General features: G+C 53.5%; 1 protein-coding gene across 1 annotated transcript in view; it reads left to right on the top strand.

Moving 5' to 3' along the window:
• ADAMTS7 (ADAM metallopeptidase with thrombospondin type 1 motif, 7) overlaps positions 1–8,879 on the top strand; it is a gene marked incomplete at its 5' end in the record, with an annotated part of 42,750 nt that overhangs the window by 8,894 nt on the left and 24,977 nt on the right. The window contains 7 exons of the mRNA XM_009703480.1: positions 924–1,007; positions 1,647–1,771; positions 2,792–2,941; positions 3,657–3,800; positions 7,884–8,028; positions 8,191–8,283; positions 8,543–8,640. Of these exons, the coding sequence (XP_009701782.1) occupies positions 924–1,007; positions 1,647–1,771; positions 2,792–2,941; positions 3,657–3,800; positions 7,884–8,028; positions 8,191–8,283; positions 8,543–8,640 (839 nt within the window). The remainder of the gene's footprint in view (positions 1–923; positions 1,008–1,646; positions 1,772–2,791; positions 2,942–3,656; positions 3,801–7,883; positions 8,029–8,190; positions 8,284–8,542; positions 8,641–8,879) is intronic.

The raw sequence follows: 8,879 nt of genomic DNA, 5'->3' as shown, positions 1-8,879 counted from the left end.
GCTGTTGCCATAGCAGTGCTCCCCAGGTGGGCGTGCTGGCAACTTGGGCATGGGGATGCAGTTGAAGCCAAAACCACCCCGAAGGCTTCCTGTGAGATGTTAAACACATCTATTAGGAGGGAAAGCAGTGGTGTTCCCCAGGCATTTCTGGTTGAGTTTCAATGTGCTACACAGATTATATCGATTTTAAATGGATGTCATTGCCCTCCAAGCGCTTTAGTCCAGGTCTGCATCTGGTCTTGTCTTTAATTTTGGGGAATTCCCCGAGATGTCTGCATCGGAGCCGATGCCAGCCCTAGCCTGGTTAGCAGGAGAGACGCGAACAGCTTTCCTGGGAAGGTGCCACTGAGGACAGTTAAGGGAAGGAGCACCAGGTTGTGGTGGTCTCCGCTGGGAATCTGGCAGGGGGGTTGCTGGTGCCATAAACGAGCAGATAAGTCAGCGTGAGCTGGTTTAGTCTGTTCACTCTTCCGCTGCCGTGGTAGCACCTATTTGCATTTCAGAAGAGGGCTTTGGTTGATGGCCAGAAGAGAGGGTGGGATTGGGCAGAGGACCTCACTGTAACATCTGTGGGTTTCTGGGGGTTGGTGAAGGCACCCAGGGAGCACAGGCTTCCTGTGAGATGTTAAACACATCTATTAGGAGGGAAAGCAGTGGTGTTCCCCAGGCATTTCTGGTTGAGTTTCAATGTGCTACACAGATTATATCGATTTTAAATTGATGTCATCGCCCTCCAAGCGCTTTAGTCCAGGTCTGCATCTGGTCTTGTCTTTAATTTTGGGGAATTCCCCGAGATGTTGTCAACAACCTTCAGTAGCTTCCCCTCGAGCTCATGTTCCCCCGCAGATGTACTTACCAATGGCAGTGTCACAGGGCAAGGTCTGTCTTTCGGGCTTTATTTCTTTGGCTCTTGCATGTTGCAGGTGGCGGGTTTGTTCCACCACGCCAGCATTGGGAACCCCATCAACATCGCGATAGTGCGACTCATCCTGCTGGAGGACGAAGAGGTAAGAAGAAAACAGGGTGACTCGCCCAGTCCTGGCAGCCGGGCTGGGATGCAGGGGGAGCTGGCCTTGAAAGCCCGTAAGCTCTCTCTCCTGCTGTCTTCATGACCTGGGTGAGTTTGTGCAAGATAAACGCAGGCACCCATGCCTTCCTTGTCTTCCCTGTGGACCGCAGCCCTGGTAACGTCAGGGGGATGGGATGGTCAGAGGGGCTGCAGAGTCTGATTCTTATAATAATTTATGATAGCTCAACATCGCTGCTGGTCATGAGGGGCTGTGGATCACTGGTTGGTTGTGCTCCCAGCTGTGGCGATGGCTCTCGGGGAGCCTGATGCTGCTCAGACAGGCTCCCCAGCTGCGTCCTTCGCCATCAGCCAGGACGGGATGTTTTCCAACAGTGTTTCTTAACTCCCATTACCGGATGATTTAATGTTTTGGTTGAATCACAGATGAAAAGAAAGCACAAAAGGACTGTATTCCCACCCAGCCTACAACCTATAAATATGGAGCAGTTCCATCTGGGTGGCAGTTACACCCGATTCCACTCCAATGTGTCTGAGATCAGACCCCTCCCCACTGCATCCTAAAAAACAAACAACAACAGGCAGCAACAGGACAGCAGACTTTTAATTATCTTGGCAGGAGGATCTGAAAATCTCCCACCACGCAGACAACACCTTGAGAAGCTTTTGCAAATGGCAGAAGAGCATCAACGTTAAAGGAGATTCCCATCCCCTGCATCACGATGTCGCAGTCCTGCTCACAAGGTATTGTCCCCGTGTGCTAAATTTAAGCTGTAGGTACTACGCTGGCAGCTAGAAACACCTCTGCAGGCAGCGGGGCAGCCAGAGGAGCATCTCTGTGGGAGCTGTTGAAATCTCACTGTCCATGCCTGAGCCCTGCCTGGAAACATGCACTTAAGATATGTCACATGAAATCTGAAGATAACCTGGTCCTAATGGCTGGAACTGGTCTCAAATCTCAGGTTTAAACCTGGAGACGGCCCCCAGTTGACTAGCAGTTGAGGTTTCCAAACCAGGTTTTCACCATGGACCTATTGCCAAGCCCCAGAACGGCTGGATCCTCCCAGGAGATGTACACAGGCCTTAACTCTCCTTTTTCCCTTGGAGGCTGATGCTGGGATTGGCAGAGGAGCCTCTGAGAAGGCCCCTGACCTCCCACGAAGCTCGCAGGAATTCATGCCTCTGGCCAAGTTTACCTACCTTGCAGTCAAAATGTAGTTTGATGGTTTCAGGCTGCAGTGACTTGGCTGTTGGCAGTATTGTGGTGGTTTGTGTGATGATTCACAACCCGCAACAGTTTTATCTTCTTTAGGACGTTTGCTTTGTAGCAGAAATAAGGCACTTAAGGCCACGTACTTCAATGGAGTTGTTCTTCCTGGGTGGCTGGAGCTCCTCCGCCCTGGACCACAGCACCCCTGGGATGTACTTCCCCAAGCAACTTAGTAATTGCTTAATTATTCCCAGCATCAGCTTTATACAATGGAGTAAACGTAGCCAGGCTGGCTAGCAGTTCCCATTAATCAGGCTTAATAATAAGCCGGGGATACTGGGAGAGTAAAGGGGAAAGGAAAGGTCATAAATCTTTCCGTTGCCGAAAGACACTGGATGTCTCCATTCTCACTTCTGTTTGGCCAGTGTCCGTGTGTCTTCCTCCGTGGGCTGGGGCGCATCCCGTGCTCCTTCCCACGTCTCGCGTTGGGCCCTGCCGCTTTCAAACTCCCTCTTTGCCCTCTGTCTGTGTGTTTGTTGTCTCCACCACCCAAGGAAGGACATCTGCGCAGCGATGAACAGACCCTGCGAGACCCTGGGTCTGTCCCACGTGGCGGGGATGTGCCAACCCCACAGGAGCTGCAACATCAACGAGGACACGGGACTGCCCCTGGCCTTCACCGTGGCCCACGAGCTCGGACACAGGTACCACCGGCTTCCTCCTCCTCTCCTCTGACCTCTGTCCGCTGCGCTGCTCAGTCAGGGTTGAGAAGGCAGGGTGGAAGTTGGGAGATTGCTGAGCAGTTCTTCACGGTGCCAACCTTCCTTCCTCTGCACCCGTGAGAACTTACCCTGGGAATTTAATTTCAGAGTTAAGTTTTTGGTTGCCCCAGGTTTAATGAAAATCATAATCCAAGGCAACCTGGACAAATTGCATTTGTTTATTATCCTGTGTGGCTGATGCTGAAGGGATTGGAGAAGAGGGTTGCCCATTAAGAAGTTTTAAAATAGGATCTGTGTGTAGAATCAGTGACACAATTTTGCTTGCCCTAATTTCAGTTAAATTTTGACAAGATCACTTGCACATCGTAGTTGATAATAGATATCTGTGTATGGTAAAAACACATACCCAGTATTGACTTGATCTTGTTCGATATTCTCATTACTTTTTTCTTGGCGGAGTTTTCAGTAAGAAAGCTGGAGTAAAAGCATGGGACAAAGTTTGGGGCAGTACCCCTGGTGTCACTAAAATGTCCCACACAGCCAGATCCCCCGGTCCTGTTAATGGCCGAGTCCCCGCGGAGCTGGGATGGTTTGCGATGTCCGGCGTGGCGTGTCGTTGTGCTGGAAGGCAGAGAGGCTGCGCGGTTGTAGCGGCGTGCAGCTCACCTCTCCTTTGTGGGACTGTGCTCTTACACAGTTTTGGGATTCAGCATGATGGAAGCAGCAATGACTGTGAGCCAGTTGGGAAAAGACCTTTCATCATGTCTCCACAGCTCCTGTATGACACGTCCCCACTCACCTGGTCCCGCTGCAGCCGGGAGTACATCACACGATTCCTCGAGTAAGTCCTCCCTTCCTCTTCTTCCTCCCTCGCGGGGGGCTGGGGGTGGTTCGGGGCTTGGGTCTGCAGCCAGGGGCTGACCCAGCCGATTGCGCTCAGAAGTCAGCCCCGGGGCACGTGGGGATGCTTTGATCTCCCTCGGTTGTGTGGGTCCTTGCTGTGAAGGATGGGGTACTGAACACAAAAGCAGCACGAGTGTTTGGGCGGTGGCACAGGGGTTGTGGCTTGAACAAATAGAGCCGGAGGGGTTTTCTTCGATGCTCTGTGCTGTTTTCGTCGGTGCTCCGCACAGGGCAGATGATGTTTGCCTGTAGGCAGGAGGCATCACGTGAAGAAATGGGACTGAGCCAAATTCTTCCATGCATTCGTTTATTTTTAGCGCCTCGTGGCTGATTTTTTCGGCCTGTTGTTACTAAGTTCCTCGGAACACGGCCCAGAGATTTACGCTTGTCAGCCAGTGGCTTGCACTGGAGAAACATTTTCCTTCCTTGCTATGGGAAGGTTAGAAAACAGTGAGAGCATCGGCAAGAAACGGTGATGGGCAGAGCTGGGCGAGGGACCGGCAGCTCCATGGCGGGGAGGCTGCCTCGGGCTGAGCTCCCATTTTTAAATCCCAGCCTGGAACATGTGGGCTTGGCCCTCATGCAGGGTGGATTATTGTTAATTTATGGTTTTCGGTGGAATGGAGCTTTCTTGTATCTGCAGTGTTCTTGGCCCTCTGCTTTTAACCTTCACTTTTGGATTAAGAATTTCCTGCTTGCAATGACCTTGGGCTGCTCTGAGCTGCGACGGGGAAGAAGCAGAGCAGCTGGATGCTTCTGCAGTTGGGTTTTGGTCTCTTTGCTCCCCCAGAAGGAGCAGCTCTTCCTTAAGAGCAGAGCAGAGCCCGGCAGGCGTCTTTCACCAGCTGCGACATCCCTCAGGCAAGGGAGAGGCCCATTGCCAGCACAAACATAAGTGCGTTATAATACGATGTCGGCAGGAGAACGGGAAGGAGTGAGCCAGAAAATGAGACCCTGCTGACCTGGGGTTGCTGGATGTGCTTGGAACAGACCTCGCGTTTGGAAAAAAAAAAATCACTCTCAGATGATGATTACTATTTTACAAAAGATTATTATTTTACAAGCACTGCCAAACATTTAAGGATCTGAAAATTAATCCTGTCATCAGCAGCAATGCGACCCCGGTGTTGCGGTCAGGCCCTCGGTACAGCCAGGGCCGGGTGACCCTCTTGGTTGAGGCTGTGGGTCGGGGTCCGCTCGGACACCCAGGGGCGATGGAAGAGGTCACCTCCCTGCTGTGACGGTGGTGTCCCCCAAGGGGTGAGCATCCCTTGTTCAGGCTAACGAGGGAGGCTGGCGCAGGGCGGGTGGTGATGCTCCTGCAGTGGAGGAACCGCTCCAGACCCAGGCATCTCGTCAGCTCCAGGTCGTGCCAGCGCTTCCCAAATGAACCCTTTCTGGCATTCCATGATTTTCCCCTCTAACCCTCAGAGGAGTTGGAAGATGCTGTAAGGCTCTTTGCTTTCCAACTTCCACTGTGACATTAGCCCAGCTGGTGGAATACCCTTGTAAAACGGGGTCCGGTATCTCGTGGATGCCCTGCCTGTGCCACGAGCACGTGATGGCAGGGAGCAACCTCCCTTCATCTCAGCAGCAGCCTTGGCACGGCTGCAGGTTGTCTTGTCTCCCTTCAGTCTTTTCTCCAGATCAGGCCACCCGTTTTTCAGCCTCTTTGCACAGTGCTAGAGGTCTTCTTCCATCATCCTCCCCTGGGCTCCTTCCAGCTGATCCCCACCTTCCCGGAGCCTGGGAACGGCTGCTCTTCCCTTGCCTTTGCAGCCCGGCTCTGCCGGCGGCACCAGCCCCTGCCTGCTCCATCGCTCCTCTGCCAGTTCTTCCAGGTCCCCTCCTTGTGCAGCTGGCTCTCCCCGAACTCCAGCCCTTGCCTTTGTTTTGATGTAATTCCATCCTGGCTTTTTGGACCTTTCCTCCAGTTCTTTTGGAATTTTAATCCTGCTCTCAAATGTATCTGCAGATCCTCCCAGCCTGCTAACATATGGGGATTTAATCATCATACCATCTACTCCGTCATTCAGCTCATTAACGAACGGGCTGAAATAGGCAGACGCAACGCAGGCCCCTGTGCATTTTTACTGCAGAGTGTGGTTTATTGCATATCCCTGCAAAGCCAGAGGGAAACTCATGCCAATTTTTGCTGGCTCGGTAATGTGTTTTGGCCAATTGAAGAGACCAGTAGGATGATTGTAAAATATTTAATGAAGAAATAGATTTTGAACATAGCACTGGAAAGCTGACAGCAAATCTAAATCACCCCCCGTACCAGGACAGAGACCTCTCCTGTAAAAGCTGAGGCGAAACACAAAGTGCCTCGAGCAGATCAGAGGGCGAGGAGGGTTGGGGGCAGTTTTGGGGTGACATGCGGGGCCCCCTGTGCTGGTGCCTGAGTAGGGAGCTGGTGAACTAGTCGAGAGGAGCACCAGTATCATGCACGTAGCTCTTGCAGGAGCCCAGTGCTTAAGCCTGAGCTTTCCCCAGTAAAGACATCATTGTTTCCGTTTTTAAAGAAAATGCCCTTTTTAAGTGTTTTCCACCAGCAGGTAAAGCAAATACCTCTGGAGATGCCATGCAGTGCCCTCTCTGTATGCCTGAAACAGGCTGCAGCATGATACTGTGTCCAGCTGCCTAATCCACGCTTAGTTCATCCCAGCTCAGCCCTGCATCGCCCACAACCATCCTTTCCTCCCCGCCGGGCTGGGAGAGGCAGGATGCTCCCACTGTTGTGAACTTGGGAACAGAGACTTTCCAGCCCCTGGGCTGCTGAAAGCAACCTGGTTACTGATTTTTTCCAATAGGGAAACTACTTATAAAAATATATATACGTGGTATTTTAAGGGGCTGTCTCCAGCCAGGCAAGCTGTTTGCAGGTGTCCAGCATGGACCTCCCTGGGGTGAGATGGGAAAGGGAGGAAGGGGTGCCAGTTCTGGTGGGCATCGCCCCATGGCACTGCTGGCTCCCCAAAGCAGGAGGGCTCTCGTGCTGCTGGCCCTTGTTTCTGTGTTGCTGGTTTGGGTTAAAAAGGAATCTTGTTTCAAGTTAATTTAGACCTGTTCCCAATCACAACAAGCCGAAGTAATCTAATCTGCTGAGAAACCCTCGCCTGAGACTTTGCTTTGCTGGAAACAAGTTTGTTTAAATCAACACTGAAGGCTAAACTAGTGACGATTTCTTGTGTGTTTGTGAAGCATCGTAGCAAAAGCACTCGGAGCGGAGAGAGGCGGCCAGGAATGTCCCTCGCGGCTCCGGCAGCCTGGCTGCCTGCCACCGACCGCCTTGATGGCTCAGTTTTAATATCTCTTTTCTAAAGACGTCCTGTCTAGCACAGTTTGAGCACTGTTTGTAGCGGCAAATATGAGAGTGAGTGTGTTTTGCTGCTGACAATCTACTTTATTTCTATTAGCAGGCCATTGGCACAGGGGTTGCGGTGTCCGCAGGGACGTTTCTGAGGTCAGCTGATGTACGAACGCAGGGACAGCATCTGTTTCTCAGCAATGAAATGTTTGTTCAATGAAACCCTTCACCCTGAATAGCGAAAGCGGGGTACTGACTGCGGACTGAGCTGATGACCTGTTCACAAAGCAAAAATCCAGGCAATTATTCCCAAGGAAAATGGCATTTCTGGTTTTCTGTCAGGGGGACAGGGGCATCTCAGAAGGGGAAAGGGGGAGTGTGCAAGGCACCGGCCCGGCAGCTACATGGAGAAGCTGCTGCTGCCTTTGCCCCTTCGCCTTCCCCATGACCCACCGTGCCCGAGGACCGCGGGGCGATTGCTCTGGGAGCGGGCACTCACCCCAAAAGGCAGGTACCCGCCCGTGCCTGTCCGCACCCTGCAGCGGCTCCAGGGTTGATTGGAGAGTCGGGGTCATAGCAGCTAGAAGTGCTAATTGCTTCTCATGGCTGTGGGACATTAACGAGATGTTCGGTTCCTCCGTTAGCAGCTGCTGGAGCGTTGTACGGGTGTGCTGGGCTGGTGGTGATGCCGCTCTGACCTCTCTCTTTCAGCCGGGGCTGGGGGCTGTGCCTGGATGACCCCCCTGCCCAGGAGGTGCTGGACTACCCCTTGGTGCCCCCGGGCGTCCTCTACGACGTGAGCCACCAGTGCCGGCTGCAGTACGGCGCCTACTCCACCTTCTGCGACGACATGGACGTAAGCCAGGGTCCCCCCGATGTAACATGGGCTTGTGCAGCTCTAGGGGCTCTCTTGGGGTGGGAGGCTTTGCACGGGGTGATCCTCTCCCTGCAAGTTACATTTGTGCCGATGGGTTGGCCGGTGCAGTAACCGCGTCCTGCACAACCATGTTTTCTGCAGAGCGTCTGCAACACACTGTGGTGCACGGTGGGGAACACCTGCCACTCCAAGCTGGATGCTGCCGTTGACGGCACAGCCTGCGGGGAGAACAAGGTAAGGGGGAGCAGTCCCCTCCGCGGCTGCAGGGCCTCCTTGTCCTGCACACGGGAATTTTGCAGGCTCTGGCACATGGGGACAGGCTCACCTCGCTGCCCTTGCTCTGCCCAAACACCCACTGCTGCTGGGGAGCGACTGCCTTCAGTGCAGCTGAAAATGCCTTAAGAAGGTGAAACCCGCAGTTAATTACCGTGGCAGGAGAGCACAAGGCTTGTTCTGCTCTCCACCTGCTGCGGTGGCGGATGCTCATCTCCAGGACCTGACCCCCATGGAGGAGGCACCTCTCCCCGCTCTGGGGCATGGAGGGTCTGGCAGCGCCCGCGGCAGCTCGACGGGTGCTGCACCGGGCATGAGGTGCGGAGGGGACCGGCTGTCTGCAGCCAGCTCCGGTCACCCTTGATGCTGGCTCCTGTAGCGCAGCAGCGCTGGAGCGGAGCCATCACGCATTGCTCTTCCAGAACAGGGTTTTTCTGCCCAATAAAGCTATAGAGTTACAAAAATATCTGCAGATGTCTCTCCTCGTTAGGTTCAGTGTCCCCTCCTGAAGCCCTGGCCGCACAGCACCAGGGATGACCCTGGGCTTAGCGCCCGCT

Source organism: Cariama cristata, unplaced genomic scaffold (genome assembly GCF_000690535.1).
Source record: "Cariama cristata isolate BGI_N322 unplaced genomic scaffold, ASM69053v1 scaffold15197, whole genome shotgun sequence".
In the NCBI taxonomy this organism is placed as follows: domain Eukaryota; kingdom Metazoa; phylum Chordata; class Aves; order Cariamiformes; family Cariamidae; genus Cariama; species Cariama cristata.
The sequence above is the reverse complement of the archived record's forward strand: the minus strand, read 5'-3'. Positions and strand labels throughout refer to the sequence as shown.